Source organism: Heliangelus exortis, chromosome 7 (genome assembly GCF_036169615.1).
Source record: "Heliangelus exortis chromosome 7, bHelExo1.hap1, whole genome shotgun sequence".
In the NCBI taxonomy this organism is placed as follows: Eukaryota; Metazoa; Chordata; class Aves; order Apodiformes; family Trochilidae; genus Heliangelus; species Heliangelus exortis.
The window spans coordinates 9,778,592-9,800,780 of record NC_092428.1 but is presented as its reverse complement, the minus strand read 5'-3'; the positions used below and the strand labels follow the sequence as shown (position 1 = coordinate 9,800,780).

At 35.3% G+C, this 22,189-nt stretch overlaps 1 protein-coding gene across 3 annotated transcripts in view; it reads left to right on the top strand.

Moving 5' to 3' along the window:
- Positions 1 to 22,189, top strand: part of HECTD2 (HECT domain E3 ubiquitin protein ligase 2) — a 38,635-nt gene that overhangs the window by 5,677 nt on the left and 10,769 nt on the right. For 2 of the 3 annotated variants that reach the window (XR_011726785.1, XM_071748726.1), the window contains exons 2-13: positions 65 to 194; positions 6,294 to 6,432; positions 7,620 to 7,722; positions 8,542 to 8,631; positions 9,234 to 9,298; positions 10,710 to 10,755; positions 11,789 to 11,898; positions 13,263 to 13,411; positions 14,881 to 15,004; positions 17,190 to 17,286; positions 17,960 to 18,067; positions 19,527 to 19,659. Coding sequence is in view for 2 of the 3 variants with exons in the window: in XM_071748726.1 (XP_071604827.1) it covers positions 65 to 194; positions 6,294 to 6,432; positions 7,620 to 7,722; positions 8,542 to 8,631; positions 9,234 to 9,298; positions 10,710 to 10,755; positions 11,789 to 11,898; positions 13,263 to 13,411; positions 14,881 to 15,004; positions 17,190 to 17,286; positions 17,960 to 18,067; positions 19,527 to 19,659 (1,294 nt within the window). In the remaining variant the exon portion in view is untranslated. The remainder of the gene's footprint in view (positions 1 to 64; positions 195 to 6,293; positions 6,433 to 7,619; positions 7,723 to 8,541; positions 8,632 to 9,233; positions 9,299 to 10,709; positions 10,756 to 11,788; positions 11,899 to 13,262; positions 13,412 to 14,880; positions 15,005 to 17,189; positions 17,287 to 17,959; positions 18,068 to 19,526; positions 19,660 to 22,189) is intronic. The other variant, XM_071748727.1, reaches the window with a different exon arrangement.

Genomic DNA, 22,189 nt, shown 5'->3' with positions numbered 1-22,189 from the left:
TGAGTAAGATTACTTTTGCAATGATGTATTAGCCCTTCATAGCATGTTATCATCTTAATTATAGGGGTTGGAGAGAGGAGCCAAAAATCAGTTTTCCACTTTCAGCAATTTCATCACAACTATCAACCAAAAGAAAGAAGGCATCGGAAACAGAAATTCACCTTCTCAACTTGTTATACCCGACATCAAAAATGGTAAGAGAGTAAACGCCCTGTGTTACTAAGTTACCAGTTTAAGAAGTTGTTTACTGTTCTGCCAATACTTGTGTTGTGGTAGTGCCAGAAACTCTAGGAATCCATGTTTCATTATATTATGCTGTGCTGTATTGTACAGGCAGTGATATTTATAATAGTCCATCATCTGTAGAGGTTATGCCATAGAGGCAAAATGGATAAGGAAAATAGGCCTGGAGGATAAAATAGTCTTGTGAAGTTTTTAAAGAAAGTTACAGATTAGGTAGTTCATCTGCAGGTACTCTTTGTCTAACTGCAGGCAGATGGCAGTTTCTCCAGACATTGTGTCAGAACTTTGTGGAGATTTTTTTCATTGCCATCTGAAGGATGGCAGGGATGAGACTTTTAAGGGAGACAGTTAGTTAGAGTTGCTATTTTTCAGTAAACATGAAGGCCAGTGATAAAAAATCACAGGCAAAGACTGGTAAGTTCTGAAGAGCTATGAAGGCAAGAAGGAAGGTGGTTGGAGTATGATGAAGTAATGATAATTGAAAAGAGAGGAAGTGGAGCTGTGTATTCAGTATAGTGAGCTAGAATCACGAAGCCTGATGAGATGACTTTGTAGCTAGACCTTAAATTTTTAATAAATTTTTGGACTAGTGTCATCGTTTGAATATAAGCAACTAAAGGAGGGCTTTCGGAATCTGAGCGGGACGGCACACAGAGGGGTCCCTTCCCTCCCATTCCCTGCCCACACTCTGTAAAGCTCAGGCAGACCGCAGCCCCTCCTCTCTTCCACCCGCTCCTTGTTTCCCTGCTCTTCCCGTGCGCTCCTTTACCCCCAGCTCCCCACCTGCTCCTCAGAATCCGCATCCATCGGCCTGGGAAGAGCCGTGGAGCCCCCTCCTGAGACAGCCCTGCTGCAAGGGGCCCTCAGGCACATAGCCCTGCTGCCAACGGGATAGAGTTGTATACATATATTTGTATATATTTGTGTTTTTGTGACTTTATCCCTTCTGTTATTGCCTTTCCCCAGTGTTAGTAAGTCTCTCCACATGTTTTCAATTTCCAACTTGGGGTCTTCAGTTTTTACTCACCTTTTATTTTCCCCTCTGGGAGGAGAGGGGGTAATAATAATTTTGTCCTTCGGTTTTTGGTGCACCCAAACTGCTAAGCTGTGACAGCTATGATATGGAATTTCAGTTATTTGGGATTTTTGCTGTAAGGCTGTAAAAACATTTTAGATTTGTACTGATCTTGCCTCTGAGTAAGTCCATCTCAGCTTTATTATTGTGTGATTCTCTAAGTCTATAGCGTTCAGTGAATTCAAGGCTAGAAAGAAAGAGACTGCACTACGTAAGAGATCTCAGTGTGAATCTGAAACAACTATGGACAGAGACTGTCAGTTTCAAGGTTGTGAAGAAAAAGGCAGCTTATTTAAATAATCTTTGTATCCTTACTTGTATCCTTCTTATCTGTACTGCAAAAGTAAAAGTCAGTAGTCAGTGCAAAAAACTTGTGGGTTTTTTTTTTTTCCCTCCTTCAAGCAGTTTTTCTTATACAGGGGGTAGGTGCTTTCTACTGAAAATAATAAAGGCAATCTTGTTTAAATGATGGCTTGGGCTGGATTTTGTACTTTGCATAGTATAAAGTGAGTTGAGCAACAGAAACAAAGGTGGCTGGAGATGGCCAGTGAAGAGTTCTCCTCTTCTGTATAACTTAATGGAGTTAAAGTACAAGAGGTGGTCTTGAGGGTAATACTTGGGGTAAGGCAAGAAGGTGGCGCGGCAAAGCAGGTCCAAGCTCTGCTGATTCTTATCAAGAACTTTAGGGCTGAGCTAACAAAGTTGGATGAACACTCCTCAGGTGGCCATTGATCTTACCTTGATATTTTTTAAGAAGTCTTTATATGTGAATTGCATGTAATTAGTTGCAATATGTCCAGAATTTGAAAGTCCTCAGAGCAATAAAATGTTTTGCTTTTCCTAATAACATTATTTTCCTCAGAAGCTAGAAGTGATCTTCTGGTAATATTAGCTACTCAGCTGCTAGCCTTTTTAACAGAAACATGCATGCAGTGGATTCATAGACTCCAAGCTGTTGTCTTTCATTCTATAAGACGTAGTTTTCCTGTCCAGCTTCTGTCTGAATAGTTGCTTAATACAATCTTATGATATAAAAGCCTGCTGCTTAATAAAATTTAGGAGAGAGTGAAATTAAATCTAGTATTGAGCCAAGTACTCTTTTACAGAATTCATTTCACTTAGCCACTTCGCACAAGTCTGTCCCCTTCCCTCCCTCTCCTCTTTTTTTTTTTTTTTTTTCTTTTTTTTTTTGTACCTGACAATAACTGGAAACTCAGCTTTTGCTGCACATTATAATTTCAGAATCGGGGTAGTGTTCCAGTATAAAAACAGATTATTTTTTGAAAATGTTTTGAGGAGATGTGTGTATTCTGTGGAAAGAAATAACTGTTTTAACTTCTCAGTTAAAAATGCTTCTTTTGTTATTCTGACAGTCATGAATGATGCTTGGTTGGTGGTGGTTTGTTTGGTTTGGCTTTTTTTCAGTTTATATAAATATATATATGTTCTATTTCTCTGAATATGTGTTTGTACGTATATGTGCATATACTGGTCAAATTTCAGTCTTGAGTTCAAAATGTTGATTTTGTTGAAAACCAGAAGCGTGGAAAAGGTAATGTGGTAAATACAGCACGAAAGCAAAGGTGATGTTTGTTTTGAAAATGATTTGTCTTCCAGTAGCTGTGTTGGTCACTGTGAAAATGACTGCTGTTCTAAATTCATTGACCCCAGGTTCCTGTGTAGTAGTCAATTCTGCTTTGCATCAGTGAGATATTCTTCCTCCAGATTTTGTATCATGCCCTAAGCAGTCATATATTGCTGAGCCTTCTTACTTGATGTAACTGGGCAAGCAGACAGAAATGATTGCTACTTTTTGGCTTAAAATACTTTCTTATTGATGCTTATCAACTAAAACCATAAAGCATCAAGTTTCTTCTGTATGGAACTCAAGTTAAAAATCTTAATATTTTTGAATGTCAGATGAGCAAATCTGTTTATGAATAAACTTGAATTATGGCAAGGCATACTGAAGTTAACATTATTAATTAAACGTTTTTTGTGTATCTAATTTAAGCTGCATGTATATCAAAGAAAGCTGCATCACTGACAGGGTGCAAGTTACCAGCTTAGCACCTGCAGCATCAGTTTACTGGTGAGAAACAGCTTCCCTAAGCAGTTGGCTCTTCTGCAGATATTTCCCTCATTTCACTGTATTCAGCTGGTTATAATTCAACGTTTAATCCCATTAAAATTGAGAAGACAGAATGAGAGCTAAATTAAAGTAGTTTGTTTTTCTTATATCATAAAAATAAGACACAGTCTTAGTGCCTTTAAAGTCAGCCCATCCTGCTTTCAGGAATGATGTGCAATAGCAGAGCACTTGCATGGCAGAACTGTTTGGCACTTTGGCTTGAATTAACTTAGTGTCCATGTGTCCACTTTGGTTTCTTAAATTACTACTCTTCTCTTTAAATAGCTTTAAATTCCAGCTGTGAGAGTGGGCAAGGCTCCCTGTCTATAGTTGATGCTGTACTTAACGGATTTAGGGCAGCTCTGATCTGTTACCACCTGATGAATGGTGGTCAAATTAAGCACAATGACGATGTCTCTGTCATTGTCATGAGTGAAAAGAATCTTGTCTTTGGGATTTGGAGTTTTTGCTAATAACTATTTCCTTGCTGTGATAAATGGAGTGGTCGGTGAAGTAGTGATACTGCTTCGATGCTAAGTTAATTTTAATAAACAACTCGGAATTGTAGTGAAGTCTTGGAGTGGGCTTAGACAATTCACAGAGAATTTTCATTTAATATGCTTGTCTTTTGAGGGCAATTATTTTATACTGTGTCTTTTATTCCAAATATATGTCATAATTCATGTAAATGCTTTTTAAAATGCTTTTTAAAACACAGACTTAAAAAAAAGCATTTTTAGGATATTTGAGAAGACAGTAAAATGGATGTTTGTGTATACTGTGCTGGAATACTTTTTATGTTTTCAATGGGTTTACCTTGACTGGCTGCTAGATGCACTCCTGTGCTATCACAGATCTATCTTGGCTACTCTATCACTCCCCCTCCTCAACAGGATATATAGAGAAAATAAGGTGAAAAAGATCATGGATTGAGATACAGAGTGCACTTGTCTTAAAATATGAGTTGCAGTTCTTCAAGAACAATTCCATCGTGGTCCCTTTCCACAGGCTACAGTCCTTTAGGAACAGATTTCTCCAGGTGTGGGTCCAGCACAGGCCAGGGCTGGGTCAGCATCCTGCTCAGCCATAGGCTCAGCATAGGTTCTCCATGGCCTGCTGGGAAATCTCTGCTCCAGTGCAAGGAGCATCTCCTCCCTCTCCTTCTCCAATGACTTGGGTGTCTGCAGGGTGTTTTCTCTCTTTTCTGTATATTCCCTCCTCTCTCAGCTGCTGTGCAGTGTTTTGTTCTTCTTGCTTGAATTTATTAGCACAGAGATGTTACCAGCGAGTCACTGATGGGCTCAGCTTTGGAGCTGGCCATGTCTGACACAGAGGCAGCCCCTGCAGATCCTTGCTTCCACCATGTCACATAAACCCTATACAATGTTTTTGGATACAATATAAAGTAAGAAGTGGAGCAAAGTAGAAAGACCTTGTGTACTGCCTTTTATTGTTTGCGTTAAAACCGTATAGCTTAGTTTCCAACTGTTAAATCTCTTCCTTATTCTCTTTCCTTTCCCTTTCTGGGAAAGTGGGTGGGTGGGGCATTAATAGAGAGCAACTGTAATTCTCTTAATTGCTGGCCTAGCAGTTAGAGCACTGCTATTTGTACTTTAGAATAGACAGCCAAATTTATTAAAGCTGCTACAATTTCAGCAGTGGTTCTCTGCAAGACAAAACTTGCGTTTCCCATTTAATGGATTTGAAGTTCCACAGTCAGCTCTAGCTACAGCTATTTATCACTATATATAACAGAAATACTGATTGTACATCAGAAAATAGATGGACTTTGCTATGGTTGTGCTTGAGATTTTTCCTTAGATGTAAGGAACACCAATATATATTTATAATATACATTGTAAATGCAATAATGAACAACACTACTTTTTGTGGCTAATAGCTGCCAGTACTGGACAGCTGAGCTTTTCTCTAACAGCAAAAATAATAGGATTACCCTGGGTATCTGTAATTCCATCACTTTCTTTGACTTGAAATTTGGGTTGGTTTTTTTTTATAAGTGTGTTCTAACTTGCTTAGCTTGAGTTCTTCATAGGTTGAAGTGGATGTGAGGTCCAGAACAGGCACTTCCATTATGAATCTAACTTTAGAAGGCACTTGGCTTAACATTCAGAAGTTTGATCATCTATGGCATTAAATAGATTTAATGAAAATTCTGCAGCATGAGTTATGAACTTGAGTTTTTTTCATATGTTGCGAACACTGCTATGGTACTGTGTATACCAGTATAGTGTTACTGATGTACTACCAGTGCATCTTGACTAAATACATTATCTTGCTACTATCCCTAATAATCATTTGGAAAAGAGATCAACAATGGCTTTTTTTTTTTTTTTTTTTTTAATGCCAGCATTATGCCAACAATTCAGTTGTGAAAATCTGTCTTGTTTTTCTTTGTTTTTGTAATAGACAAATATTGTTTGCAACTTTGTCCAGCAGCTCAAGTTAATTTATAAAATAGTAGAGACTCCCCATCTCTCAGAAAGTCTTACATAGGAGAGAGAAGGGCCAATTTGCCTCCCTTGGCAGAAGGGTACATTTTGGTCACAAAGACTCCTTTACAAGCTAGGGACACAGATTTTTGTTTATAGGGTTTTAATTCTGTTAAATCAGTGGAAGTTTCCATCTTTCCTGGGATGAGCACAATGGAAAGAAAAATAATTGGATGAATAGACTTTAAAGGTATAGAATCAGACAGTGTGGGGTTGGTTTTTTTCCTCATATATATCTATATACATTCTAACGCCTTTATGTCTGAATTTTAGTAGTTATCTATTTGTTATTATTGCATTGCATGTATTTTTTGGTGTTTTCTTTTTTAATAAGTGAGAGACCTACCACCTATTTGCCTGGATGTACGACAAAAGCAGCGCATCTCTATAGATACACTGCCCCAGGAACTGAAAGCACCAATTCCTTCTGAACCTTCCCTTCCCATCCGAACCAAAACTGTGAAAGATTTTCAGTAAGTTACACTGGTGTTTCCAAAAGTGTACTTTATTTAATTTTCTTCATTTACCTTCATTTCTTCATTTTTTTTTAATCTCAAAAGAAGAATTCAGTAAGACTGAGAAGTAGTAGTAGAACTTTGCCTGGTTGTGATGGTGGGGTTGATACGTCTTGCTGTGAAAAACAGCAAAATACTTTCTCTAGCTTCAAGTATTCTGTTCAAGAAATAGCAAAGCTTGCATTTCAGAGAGAGAAATTTGGTTCCTAACACTCAGTGGATGTTTAGTTTTGAGAAAAACTGTGTATGGGTTATTGCAGGCTGGAAAATCCCTCTCAGTCCTAGGTATTTTGTTTGTACTGCCAATTATGGTGTGCCTTGTCCATTGAGGTTCTGGGCATGTTTCCCAAAATTGCTATATTTAGACTATCTTTTGAGGAAATGGCATAATCTGGAGTGGTGATTATGTGGACTGCACTATTGCTAACTTTTAGAAAAAGTGCAAATGACGTTTCTCCATGCATTATGTTAAAAAAAATTAATTTTCAATGTTAATTTTATTGCAAAAACTTACTAGTGGGATGTGTGTCAGCAGTATTGTAGTTAGCTAAAATAAAATTTTGTATCAAAGGCTGACTGGGGTTTGTTGTTCTTGTTTTTTCTTAAGGTATGATATTATACAAAATTTCAAATACAGATATTTACTTTAAGGTCCAGTACCTAAAAGAACTTGAAGAGTAAATCCATAGATTTTGTTGTCCTTTTATAGAATGTGTATATACACATTCTTTTATATGTAAAGACGTGTTTTTACATATAAAGATTAAATATTATCTGAAAAATGTCATGAGAAATACAATTTTGTACAAGTTGTAATAAATTTCGCTGGTTTAGGAGCCTGAATGCTTAAATTAGTCTTAGAAATTTTATCATGTCAGTGTAGCTGCAGTGTAATTCTGTCCTGCTAATTACTTGTATTAACGTACTGAACTATGACACAAAGAATTAACGTTTTGAATAACAGATATTGTTAAGGTGTATCAAAGACAAACTGTGCTTTTGTTCTCTTGCCATGATCTTAAAAAGGAAGATGTTAGAAAGACACTGATACTATACTTGTCTAAGTCTGCTATATTTGTCTAAGTCCTAAGTGGTTGGGAAGATTGAACTAATATATTAGCAATATTTTAATATATTCTTTCTAGGGATGATGTGGAAAAGGCTAAGTCATCAGGAGATTGGAAAGCTGTACATGATTTTTATTCTACAACATTTGATTCATTCCTGGAGATAAATGCTGCATTTAAGGTAGAAAATTCAAAATACTGTTTAGTACTTAAGCTGCTTTGTGTCTTTGAAGTGTCAAGGCCACCAAGATCATTTTGACATTATCTCACCTGCCTTTCATAGACAATGTTATTGCTTTGATTTATTCATTTCAGTTTAGGAACTACATTCCAAGTGTATGTACTTCACATTACTGTGTAGATACTTTTTACACAAACCACAGTTTAAAAACATGCAAGCTAATGTACAGGCCAAGGTAAATCTGGAAAAAGGAATTCCTTGTCCCTAAAAAAAGTGCAATATATGCTCGAGTCATATAGCTGTTCTTGTGTTGTGATGGCATACTCCGTTTTCTGTGTGAAGGATCAAATTTGTCTGTGGAAACTTTCTGAATTCATGTTAAGTCAGTATTTCCTGCCTATTCCAGAAATGTGCATATGATATTTAATATGGACATTAGGGCCTGAACTGAGACAAAATAACCTGTGACTTCTAGTAACTTAAATATGGAATGCTTATGATTTTGTTGCTGATGGATGATGGATCAGCAACAGAAAATGAGAATTCAGTGTAATTTATAATTTGAAACCCTCTCACATGTTTAAAATAGAACAAGGTAATGAGTTGTGTGAATATTGACAATATGTAGGATTATTACTGTTTAGTTGAATCACATATTAATAAAACCAACTTAGATTCTTATGTTTTGATAAGGAAAATAAATAGTTGTATCTGTATATGTTTTGTTTAAACTTAGTGCAAAATTTTTATGTTCAAAGATAGCAAATATATTGAAAACATTTCAAAACCAAAATGCTTAATGTTATATCTAACTTACAGAAAGATATCAGTTCTCCATTTAATACCATTGAGGACTCTGGAATCAATGCAAAATTTGTGAACGTTGTCTATGATGCCTTATTAAATACTGTAAGTAAAAAAAAGAATCCATGTTTTAAAGCATTGTAACATTTATTTCAGCAAAGACATATGCTAAGAAACAATTTATCCCAAAAGTTTTTCTCGAGTAGCAGTGAATTCTGAAGAATCTCTCAAAACATACTTAAAGTGGTCCCATGAGAATTGCAATAGAATCCTGACAGCTGCTCTAGTAAAAGAGGAGGAAATATTTTCTGTTAGTAATGCTCAGTTTATACTTTGGTAGATCTCAAAAGACTGCTTGCAAGTTATGACATTGCTGTGATGGGACACTGAATGGTGGAAAATAAGGAAACTGTGAAGATGAGTGTAGGAAAAAGTAGGTACTGTGCCTGGTAAACAAAGGGTGGGAATAATCTAGAAATTATATTCACAGTCTTTAAGTTGTTAAGTTGAAAGCCACCATTGGAATAGCTCCAGGTCTCAGCTAAGAGTCTGTGAGGAGAGGTACTTAGGAGCTCAGCATCATAGCAACAAGATATTTTAGCTGGCTTGAATCACAAGCAAATCAAACTTTGTTGTTCACACAGTATCTTGTATAGAATATATGTAACAACATCAGGTTTGGTTTTTTTCCTCTCCTTTTCCCATAGCCTCAAGATGTTCAGAAGTCAGTCTTAAAAGGAATAATTAATGGTCTGCTACAAGAATGGAAAGGGTAATTATAATAAACATTTTCATTAGTGCTGTGCCAACACTTAAAACTGGTATATTTTTTGTCTTTATTGTTGTCATGGTGTAACACTGGATTGGCAATTAAACTAATGACAGGTGCTCTCTATTAATCTCTCTTAATCTTTCTCTACCACTACCTGGTAGAGAAAGGAGAGATGCTTACGGGTTGGAAACTAAACTACACAGCTTTAATGAAATAGTAATGAAGAAAAGGAAAACTAATTCAATATATGCAAATATATGCAAAAGAGATACCCCATTCCTCTTCTGTTTTCCCCAATAACACTCACGTCCCCAACGAGGCTGCAGGGCAGGCCCTGGAAAAGTCCCAGGTTTGGCTGCTGGAGTAAGCAGCAGATGGGAGCTGGATGCAGGAACACACAGATAAAGGAGGGCATGGGCTGGGATCAAAGGCAGACAAAGGGACAGAATCCTTCCAGGATGCTGGCCTTGGATGAAGAGGGCTTGACCCTCATGATCCCTCAAATTTATTCTGAGTATGATGCATATGAATACTTCATTTGGTCAGTTTTGGCCACCTGTGACCTCCACTCCTCCCTAGAGGGTTGCTTTCCACAGCGTAAGATGTTTCTCAGGACCGAGCAGTGGCCTTGGTTCTGCAGACCATTCTCTAGCCATAACTATAAAAATCAAGTGTTATCAGTCCTAGAAGCAGACACTGACTGGGAAACTTGCTGTTAACTTCAGCAAGTACTGCTGCTTAGAAGAGGCATAGCTGAAAGTAAAATAACAATAAAATTAGGATAGTTGTTTTAGCCAAATAAATAAAATGTTCTGGTACAACTTATTTGACTTACAAGAACTTGTGTCCTTTTGGCAGGCAAATCTGCTGAAGCATATCTTAAACTTTATAAGCTGACAACCTCTGAGAAGCAGACCCAGACCCAACTATATGTTCCCCCACAAAATCTCAGCTGTTTGTTGCTAGGGTAATCTTGCAGACATCTGAAGTTTTACGTGTATTAAGGATTTTATCTACAGTAAACATACTCTCTCCACCCTCACCTCAAGACCAACTAGGGTGTTCTAACCTAAAAAATTCCCTGATCCAAAGTTTACTTCACATCTGTGGCAATGGCATCAAAAGGGCAATGCAAGATGCAGAAAGGAATAGCCCAAATGCTTTATTTTTTTTCCTTCTCTTTTGTATTATGCCACAAAATACAGATGCTAAAATAGCCTACTACCTTTAGAGAGTAGTCAGATTCTTTAAGTGACCTTTTCAGTTTCTGAGAGCAGTGAAGGAAGGTCCTTAAGTATGATATTCAACACATAGTGGCTAAGCAAAGTTAAATCATAGGGTGCATGATTTCATGACTCTTAAAATGTATGGATGGTGCCTACATGTGGTTCTGCTTATTATTTTTTCATAGACCACGAACAAAAGATGATCTTAGAGCATACTGTATACTTTTACAGGTAAGAAAAATGCAGTATTTTTATTCAGGTGTATGTGCTTAACACATAAAATATTAACCAGTATACTATGTAAAGAAGATACTTTGTGTACCAGAGATACTTGACATATAATTTCCTATTATAAGAATGTTTTAAAATATGGAAGAAGTGGAGGATATGCATGATGGGGATGGGAGCTTAATAGAAGATAGTTGGTGGGAAGAGGTTGCATAGATTAAAACTATGAACTACCAGTTAGACATGTAATTGTTTCCCATCATTCTGTGGGTTGAAAGAAAAAATGTTTCAGTAGGTTATTATTCTTTATTTCTTCCTTATTTCAGGATTTTTTTTATTGGTATGTTCAACTGATTTTTCCAGAAAGTTTTGGTATATGAATTTTCATATATTGTTGTACCTTTCTCCCGTGCTGCATTTTGTCCATCAGACACTCTCCAGTCTGACTGGCTACATCATCTGATTCCTGTCTATGTTAACCTGTTACCTTTAGAACTGTAGTTGATTTGCATTTGTAGGAATTAAATTTTGACCGTGTAGAAAAAGCCTCTCCACACAAGGAGAGACTTCTACTGTTAATGAAAAGATGATTTAATTTTTTGCGAAAATATTTTTCTTCTCTGGGGTGGTATGATAGCTGTGAATTGTAAGGAATATATCCTGCTGAAAATTCAGGAGGTTAGGTGCTATGAAAATCCTTATTACTGATATGGAAAAAATATGACTCAGAGGAGTATAATTTATGGGCTACACAGTAAATGATAATCCAGAAAAACATATAAAGTACTGCCTTAATTACCTATGAGCTTTCCTTTAAAACAAAAGATAACACACTTTTACAATATAGAAGTTATGTGTTCTTTAAGTTGCAAATATTTTTTTTTTTTTTTTCATAATTTTACCATTGTCACAGCAACTTTGTGAATTCCTTTCCTACGTAATTGTACTGGCAATAACAAATATAAGAAAAAATACTAATGACTTTTTTCCTTTTATGCAGCATGTTAACCTAACACATCTTTTTCATCTTTTTCAGAATCCTCAATTTAGTAACACTTCTACTTATGTCATCTATGCTCACTTGTTAAGACAGATAGCAGCCTTAACAGAAGCTGACCATCATTTCCTAGTGCACTGGTCTAAAAAGTAAAAAAATTAGAAAATTTAAAATTCCATTATTAGGATTACAACTGTTATTGTATTTTTGTTGATACTGACTGTTTTATAAATTATATGAAAGTGTATTAAGCTGACTAAAGAGATTGTATTTGTTATTTTCAAAGCACATTTGGACATAGTCTGCTATGTAATACTGAATTATAGATGCAAACTGTATATAGTATAAAAAATTAATGTCTTAAAGCAAACAAAACCTTAATTGCAAAATAACATATATTACTTTTCTACAACACAGGCAAAACAACTTATGCATGTAAAATTTTTTAGGTAAATGTTAAACAGTATTATTAATGCAAGAATCTTTATGATCTTTGTTTAAATAAAGGTTTCTTGCATAATTTGCAAGGATACTTTACTGTATTGTATGCAAACCACATCTGAAATTGGGTCCCTGCTTTGTAGTGTAATAGAGGTGGTGAGAGAGCATAGTTAGATGCCTAATTAATCAAAATAATTCTAATAGTACCTCACTAGTAAAGTCATATTGGGGGTACTTAACCAAAGAGCAACTTCTAAGTTGGTGTGCAGGTTGCTTCCTTGTAACACCTGTACAAAAATGTTCAGTCTGAGGTAAAAAAAAAGTTTTACTGTCCATATTCACAGTTACCTTATCTCCTATACAATATGTTAGTAAAGGATCTTCTTCTCTGCAAGGATAGAAATTATATTTTCCTCCCATGACCCTGTAGTATGTCTAGATATACAAATAAGATTTACCCTCTTGGTTAAGGATGCAAAAGCCATATTGATAGTTTTATTCCTAAAAAATGTATTAGCAATCTAAACCATTAAAACAGGAGCAGTCTTATTTAGAAAAGGGTGCTTTAATAAATCTACACATATGTGTGTACTGCTGTGATATTGTGGAAGTGGTGCAGCATGTAATTTAAAATATGTACCTGTCACAAGCTTATGAAATACTTCCTACTCTTTATTCAATAGAATCAAGTATCTCAAAATAAAAAAATGGTAATTCCTCAGTATTCAGAATTTGGAGTGATATACTTTTTATTTACTAAAAGTGAAGAAAAAGTAATGGTTAAATTGCAGCATTTTTAAAATCACAGAGATTAAAAAGCATAGCTAAGGGTGCACTGAAGGAAACTGCTGTGGGCTAATATTTAAAAGCATCCTTCTCGAAGTTTTTATTTGGAGTTTTATTTACATATAAGGAAAAAAAGCATGTTTTTTAAAAAGTCTGATATATATAAACTTTAGTTTGTAATATTGAAATTATAATATAATTAAATATTCATTTTATAATCTTGAAATCTGATTATATAAACTGTAGCATGCAGTCATGAGAGTAACTGCAGCTTTTTTTGGTTTAGGATTTCACAGAGGAGGTTCAAGCAGCTAGTGGACAGGTTACTACAATTTATTTCTTTACGCCTGTTTCCTGCAAAACCTGAAGAATTTCCACCTATGGTGAAATGTACATGGTGGATTCCATCAGCAACCAAAGTCCTGGCTTTATTTAGTAGGTATTCTTGAGCTATGGATGCATATACATATGTATGTGTGTGTGTGTTTATGTATGTATAGAGGGATATTTTATACATCTCTTCTAGGGGAGACTGACAAAGATGGTACCATATTATGAACCACAAGGACATGGCAAAAAGTAGTATAAGCAACAAAAAATACCTTTTATTGGCAAGTCTTTGTACTTGCTTTCCAGTAGAGAATAATTACTATGAGTCTTCTTCCTGTAAGAACAACTGAAGATCATTCAAACAAAAATCCATAGAAGTAACCAATGGTTCAAATTTCCCTTGGATTTATAAAATAAACACTTTCAAATGTGTTATTGCCTGAATTTCTTCTGTTAACTGGCTTACCTTCACAGAAGCATTTAGCATTTAATAGAATTTAGGAAATGCATATGCCTCTTAAATCCAAAACTACAGCTTAAACAAAAAGTAGATCCCTGTCCAGTTCAACACAGAGCTCAGCAAATCTGACTGTTGGAATTGCAAACCTTCTCCTTCATTCAGCCCCATTAGCTTAGTGAGTAAAGCATTTCCTTTGGAAATTGAAGGCTGAAGATCATTCCTCTTTTCTTGAAGGGTAAAAACCCGTTTTCCTTTCTAGCAGAAAATGAAGCCATCAAGTAAAAACTAATTTGAATGTGAGAATTTTCTTTTTGCAGTCTGCTTTACACTTTTATTTAGAAGCATTCTAGAGCAAGTTTAGACCCATAAGCTCAGCTGACTCTAAACCCAAGATGTGTGTCATCAGTCATCTCTGAAAGAGTTGCTCATCCTTAATTCTGGGAAACATGGTACTTAGTAATTCACTCGCTTCGACTGTTCAAAATTGTTATGTTTAAGTGCAAACACAATAGCTGTTTGACATTTTATGAATGTTACATAAGAAAACAGCCTAAATATCAATTGATTTTGTTCTTTTGGTCAAGTATTTTTTGTACTGGTGAGTCTAGATTGTACAGTAGTTACCTGAGTAAATAAGCATATCTTTGCATACTCTCCCTTTTCATTCCTTTCGCAAGCAGGCATCAAACACCAATGGAAAACTGTGTTAAATTATTAATTAAGTCTGTGTAGATTTTATGATCATAGCTATGCCTGAAATTAAGTGAAGGTGTTTAATAAATCCATCTGTCAAACTGCTTTTTCATTCATTTCAGCAGAACATAACATTCTTTATTCATGAAACCTTAACTTAATGTATATCATTAAGTGAGTTCGCATCAAATGGAAGTTCTCTTACTATAACTGGGCTGAACTAGACAACAATTAACATAATGTTGTATTAATATTATGTTATAATATATGTAATATATTACAGCTGTAATTATGTGGTTAGGACTGAGACCAAGTTACTAGTAGATGATTTGGCTTAAAGTTTCTGAGCTCACTGGTGACTAGAGAGCAAATGCAGTGAATACAGGCAGTATTTTAAAAGGCTTCTGTGTTTTCTTTGTAGATGCTGCAAACAGTCTGATCACTCCTCCCATTATTTCATATACAGAGTTCTATAATTCTACACTTGATCATATTGATCTTATGGAAGAATATCATAATTGGAGATGTTATGGAAATTCTCACAGGTAAGAGGAATAACTCGGTTGTTAAGCAGTGTATCAAAGCACTGCATCTACACTATGCATATCTATCATATATAGTGTCTATAGGGAGTGTATATATGGTAAATATGTCCTTTATATGTGTCTGTATAGCCACATTAGGTGCTGTATTTTCTTGGAAAAACTTAGTATAGGTACTGTTCGTTATACTTGCTACGCATGGGTACTAGATTGACTGTAATAAATCCCATTCTGCCTTTGCAAATGGACAAAAATGTGGATGATAATAACATGGGTTTATTATTCATTAACATATTTTGTCTTTCTAATTTTGTCTTTCTGCCAACATATTTAAACCTCCAATATATTCAAAAAAGTTGTGTTGTGTGCATACTTACCACTTAAACTTGAAAATGTATCTAATTACCTTATGTATTTGTGGCTCCAGTCATATTTGTTCCAGTGAAATGAATTGTGCTGTTTCTCCTAGATGAAACACAGAAGTTAAATATTTACAGACTCAAAGCTTGCAAAGGTATTTCTCTTCTTGTGAGAGGCAGCCAGCAGTATGATTTAGAAACATCTAGAGAAACAGGCATTTCATCTTTCTGCTGAAGTTTAAAGTCTTATTAATATTCTCTTAATGAAAATGTTACTTTGTATAGATGTATTTTTGGCATTTCATTATGTATCACTTAGTCTTTACAACTTCAGTCATAAGCTTAATTAAAATTTTGCCATATTCCAAAACTTTCAGACTAATTTAAGGTATCAGCCATCCAAACGTAGGATTTTAGTTTATTGCATGTGCAGTTTTCCTTGCCTGCAGCAGCAGGAAAACTTGGAGAGTATAATTTTCTCCACCAAAGCAGATTCTAGGCTAGGCTTCTGTCTGATACCTGATACTCTGTTTGGGAAAAAAGAAAAAAAACAAACAAAAACACTGCCAAAACCCTGACACACAATAAATGTATAGCAGGCTTTGCATAGCCTCAGTCAAAGCACTGAAACCTGAATACTACTGGGCTTTAAAAGCTTTTTATTTTTTTGCTATTGGCACCATCTGGCTGTTTTGGCACCTGCATCCAAACTTAAGAAGTGTTGTGAGATTTCCACCTGCTCCACTTCTTTGCACTTAGCTCGGACACTGGGAATTCAATATATATCAAAACAAAGTTTGCCTGATACATAATTTCTGAAGCAGCTGAAGTGCAGTCTATCTGTATTACTCCTAAAGTAAATTAAATTCTTTTACTTTGGCACAACCACATTTTGTTTCCAATTTTACATCTTTTCATTCTTTTTTGTTGCACTTTAAAAAGAAAAGAACCAACGAAGAATCACAATCAAGACTAAATGCTTAAAAATAAGGAGACCAAGTAGGAGAAAATCCTGGTTTTCCTTCCATAGGAAATACTTTGAAATACATAATTCTTCAAACTAAGTCAACACGTCTTCGTAAAACATTTTTAATTAGGCTTTCTGGGAAACCAAGGGAGAATATTTTCCCTCATTTTCTTTCTTAAAGTAATTCGAATCCAGAGCTTCTCACAGGCAAGATTTAGGTCTGTGTTGAAGAAGCAAAGTCTGAATGTACAGGTATTTAGATATTAACTTCTGCTAGCTGATACATAACCTAAATTGACAAAAAACATAGCAGAATAATCAGGAGCAAAAAAGTCCTTTACCTTGATTATTTCCAAGCGTTTTCAAAAGTATTTGTATTATTTGATTTCAGTGTAATGCAGCTGTGATTTAATGTAAGTCTTAAACGATTGCAAAACTGAGTGAAATCTAAGGACCTGTGGAAAATCAGTTCTCTTGCAAATCAGTTCTTCAGCAAATAAGCCAAACCAGAAATATTTCTACAGTGTGCCTAAGAATTCTGCACTGATAGTTGTTCTTCTTGTATTTAGTTAGATATTTTTGGTTTCTTTAATTCAGTGTAGCAATTAATATTTAATACTTAAAGCAGATGATTACTCATTTTTATTAGCTCTATTGGTAAAAAAGAGCTTTCCTAAGGATAAGTATTATTACTAATTACAGTTTCTAGTAGTATTTGCAAATAGCAGTTTTTTCTGCTGATTTGAGGATGTGTGCATACAACAGGTAGCTACTGAATAGTAGTGCAAATATTCACTCTGGTACTCTTTAAAGAAAATAATATGCTAGAAAGGAAATAATTTATCTTCTTTTCTCTTGTTAGGTTTTCTTTCTGTCAGTACCCATTTATTATTTCCATAGCAGCAAAAAAAGTTATTATTCAAAGGGACTCAGAACAACAGATGATTAGCATTGCACGGGTAAGTCATTTTGTGGTAAAAATTTTCTCATCCATTGGTATTTTATAAGTCTTGGTTAGATTGATATTACATACACTCTTTCATCACAACATCTGGTATTTTGGACTAATCTGAAAAAGAACTTCAACAATTTTGCTATCACAAGTCTACAGATGTCCACAAGGGATTCTCTTGCTATTTTTTATTTTAATATGCTTGATTTCAAGATGTTTTTAAATACCAGTGTTGTGGAGAAAGAATTAGAGATTTTTTTCTTTGTTTGTTATTTTGTGAAACTAGCATAATGTGCTAGCATGTTAAATTGGCAAGGTAATTAAGGAAGAAAAATTCCATGAGAATTTTGGAATGTTCCCTGTTTTATTCCATGAAGATTGTTGTCATGGAAGACCAAGTTAACAACTGTATGTTCATGTCACGGTACTTGGAGATTTTAAAAGGTCAGTGCACAATTGCTGCCTCCTTCCTAAACTTCCTGCTAAGTTAGTTTGACTATGGTATAAATGCTATCTGCACTGGGAAAGAAATTGCTCTCTGTCTCTTAGAAGATACTGAAGCTGATTTCTTACTGATGTCTTAATGCAAGATAATAAGGACTTCTTGAATTTAACAAGTGTGGTGCTTGGTTTTGTAAATGAAGGTATTTATATGTTATGTTTCTTTTTCATTTAAATAGCAAAGCCTTGTGGATAAAGTCTCTCGCAGACAGAAACCTGACATGAATATGTTGTTTCTAAATGTGAAAGTGAGGAGGACTCACCTTGTTAGTGATTCACTTGATGAGGTAACAAAAAATGTAATTAAATGCTGTGTTGATGCTAAGTAGATTTCAGCTTGCTAAGTCCTATTTAAATCTTTCTGCACTAAGAGATGGGGAATATATAACTATAATATGAAAAAAATAAATGACTGAATTACTGTCATAATAGCAGTGCTGCAGAATAGATTAGATGTTCTGAACTTTATTTTCTGTCTTCAGATCTCTGTAGCCATAATGTCCATAATGAAGATGTATTCTTGCATGTGATGCAGGATATATGTGTTTGCAATTTTTGTCTTATGAATGCAGTGCATAATTATCAGGTTATGTAGGACTTTGTTCCATGAGAGGAGCATGAATAGTAAGTGACTAATCACTAATGAGTTTGTTCTGTTCTAATTCTTGGAATATTTTTATTCTTTTCCTTCACTAACTTCTCTATCCTATGACAATTACTTTAGGTTTTTTTTTCGTAACTTCTTATTTTATTTTAACTTGTACTCTTGAATGTAGTTTTTCCTTTTTAAAAAATGAAACAGATGTGTCCTTTAAAATCAATACTTCCACAGTATCCAATGAACCCTGCTAATAAACATTCTCAACACCAAAACCAGCCTGTTGGGATTGAATAATAAGTCCAAGTGGTGAAAACAAAACAAGACTAAATAAGTTCTGATTGCTCGTGTTAACAAAACAGAAGCTTAAACTTTATTTCCTAGATTAAAGTCTGTTTCTTTTGGCTTTTTCTCCTAGGATATAATAAATATGAGTGGTCATACTGTTTTCTGTCAGGCATTGTAGGTTTTTATTTGCCACATTTAAATAACCGAGAACAACTTCAGGGTTTCTGAAAACCAAAATATATTTGTTCCTGAAGTTTTCTTCTCCTCATCTAAGAGAAAAATAAGAATGTATTATAATCTCAAAAGTGTGGGGAGCAGATGGTGAGAGAAAGATGTCTTAATTGTATTTCAAATCTGAGACAGTAATTTGCAAAAGAAAAATCACTTCAGCAAGTAGTTTATGTCAAATAATACAAATACCTATAGTTATAAAATTTGTGTAAAAGAAATTTACTTTACTATTTCCTTATTCCTAAATATCTCCAAGAGATGTCCAAATTTTTTTTTTTTTTTTTTTTTAGATCTATTATTTTATCTTGGCAGAATGTCTTCTATGTTGGTAAAAAATTTAATAGACCAAAGTATTGTGGACAGACTCAGTTCATTGGATCTGGTAGCTGTTTGCATACCACTTCTGTTCAAGTGTAGAGACAGGCACCATGTGCCAGGTAGTTGATTTTCAAGTAGTCATCACTATCTTGCTTTTGCAGTTCAATTGTTGTTTTAATACAGTTTTGACCTATTAGCTGTAGATGATACAAATTACTACTTTAAAGAAAGCAGGATTGGTGAGACAGATATGTGTCCAGAGGTACTGATAAAATGTTACAACCTCCTTAATCTTCTTTGTTTTGCAATAGCTAGCGAGGAAGAGGGCAGATCTGAAAAAGAAGTTGAAAGTCACGTTTGTTGGGGAAGCTGGACTCGATATGGGTGGCCTGACAAAAGAATGGTTTCTGCTTCTGATTCGCCAGATTTTTCACCCAGATTATGGTGAGTCCTCACAAATATTCTGGAGTACAATGTGAAAATTTGCTCATTTTAAATTATCAAAACAGTGATGGATAAGAATTCTTCATTAATCCATTGTTATATTAGATAGTAACTGATGTAAGAACAAAAGTGGGCAAATTAGAACTATATAAAGATGAGAAGTTTTGGTTTAGAGAAAGGTGGAAGAGAGTGGAAAGTACTTAGTGTTTTGAAGATCTCAACTTTCAACAAGAAGTCTTAAGCATTGCTGAGAAACAGATTTTGCTTTGCTGGTATGACAAAATTAGACAGTGAACAAATCTCATTAATGGAAAGTTTTATAGGATTCAGATTCTTCAGACTTCAGTAGTGCTAAATCTTGCTTCAGAAACTGGAGGCTCAATGTTTGTGGTTTGTTAGTATCCCAAGGCTAGTGAGGATATTGGATACAAAGCAGAGTGATTCAAGACTAGCAGTGGATTTTCCTTGATTTTATGGAGTAGGGCAAGGATAATTTAAAACTTAAAAATGGAATGAGGCCTTTGAAAGAGTTGTTTCCATTTCTCTTCTGAGTAGAGAATTCTTAAGAGCTTTCTCTGAGTGTTAGTGAATTGCTAGAGTTACTAACAAGCTAAGAAGAATAAGCAAAACTGTGCAAACTGTTGAAACACTGACACTTGCATGCCCTTGGAAATATTTGAGAATCCTCACAATATATGTGATTTAAGAATACGTTTCTTCCATTTATCTTAATATATTGTTTGGTTGCAATTGGAATATCATACTCCTGTTCCAGAATAGGAAGAGATACAAAACAGCCTCTGAATAGATGTCATAGCAAACAGTCAAAAGGAGATGAAGTCAAATGTATTTGTTTGTCACCTGCCATCCTTGCCTTTTTCTTCCCATGCTGCATTTTCTGTTTTCACACTGCACTCTGCTGGTTTCACTATTAGTTTAGGTAGTTATTAGTTTAGGGAGTTTTCCTGGGTTTTTTATATGCAGCTACAGTTGAATGCTGTTGCTCTGCTCAGCTCTGGCAGACTGCTGACTCTGTCCTCCCTTGTATCAGTAGTTCCCATTTGCTCTAACAGTTGCACTGATAGTGTCTGCAAGGTCTAGCACTGTGTATTCTCTTTGGAGTGACTGTGTGAGCAGCATTCTTAAAGCAGCCTGAAGTGCTCTCAGGAGGGGAAAGTCCTTCATTCAGGTGCAGAGACAGCATAGGCATATGTGAGACTGAATGAAGTAGCCTACCTCTGCTGTTACCAGGCCTGTGAGCCCATAATGGTATTTTCAGGCTCAAGGGGAAGAAATAAGGAAGATTATTTAAATAAATAGAAAGCTGGAAGGCATTTAGTGAGCATTCATAAACAAGCAAATCAATCTGCTTTTGTATTGCTATAGATGGATCTGGGTGGGGTTTTCTTCTCCCATTCTAGTATTTATCAAATGAGTCATTTCTTCAGCTGTGCATGGATATATTACTGATGTTATAATGGGCTAAAATGTACCCAGGCTGGCTTTTAAATTAGAAATACTGATTTCCTGGGACTTTGGCATAACATCTTATAGTCATTGATAAAATGCAAGAGCTTGTCTGTCTTCTTCTAGAAGTGTTCATGTCCCTTAGATGCATGGTTCTCTGTTGTTTATAGGACTCCTCCTAGAGGTGCAGAGTTATAAGATATAAATGTGTCCTTAAATCTACGGAGATTATTTGCATATAGCCCTTTCTCTAGTAAAAAAGGCTCGGTGTGGAGAGATGACACTTGGTGGTAACAACCTTAATAGGTAACAATTTATCCTTGAGAAAGTGTTCCCTAAGTTTGACAGTTCTAATACATGTTTTGTCAACAGAGCTTGGTAACTGAGGAGTTTAGAAACATTTGAGAGTAGATTTTTATTCATCAGCTCTGACACGCTTCCTTGCTTTAAAGTATAAATGCTTTCATTTATATGACCATCAGCAAAGTGTCAGAAGAGTTCAGAAAGTGGCTACATTCTCTGCTGTCTTTAAGTTGCAAATAAGGAATGTCAAAAGCTTGGAAGGAAAAACCAGAAAACATCACTGTCATGACCCATTTCAGGTTAGCTGATGCTGCAGGTCTAACATGTGAAGCTAAAGAACTCAGGATTAACTCTGCCCTCCTGTGCATGTTACGATGCTTTCTTCATCTCTGTGCAGTTAATTGATTAATGGGGTTAGAAACCACTTTGTTCCAGCACCACTGACATTTTTCAGTATGTGAACCTTGCTCTGCCTTACACGCAAGTCTTCTGTTGCTTCTGGTAAAGGCACTGTCAGCATCTCTTGTGATGAGCACCTTTTTGAGCTATAATTCAAAAGATAAAGCCAGATAGTTCTGGAGAGTAGCAGGGAGGATATGAAGGCAGATTTTTACATGGATTTTTTCATAAGAATGAGATGTCCTTGAGACATCAATTGGATTTTTATTTTTTTAATCAAAAGGAGTTTGATTCTTTGTTTGAATCTTACTTTTCTCCAAATTCATCTTCAAATACAAATGTGGTGAGCTACTGCATACAA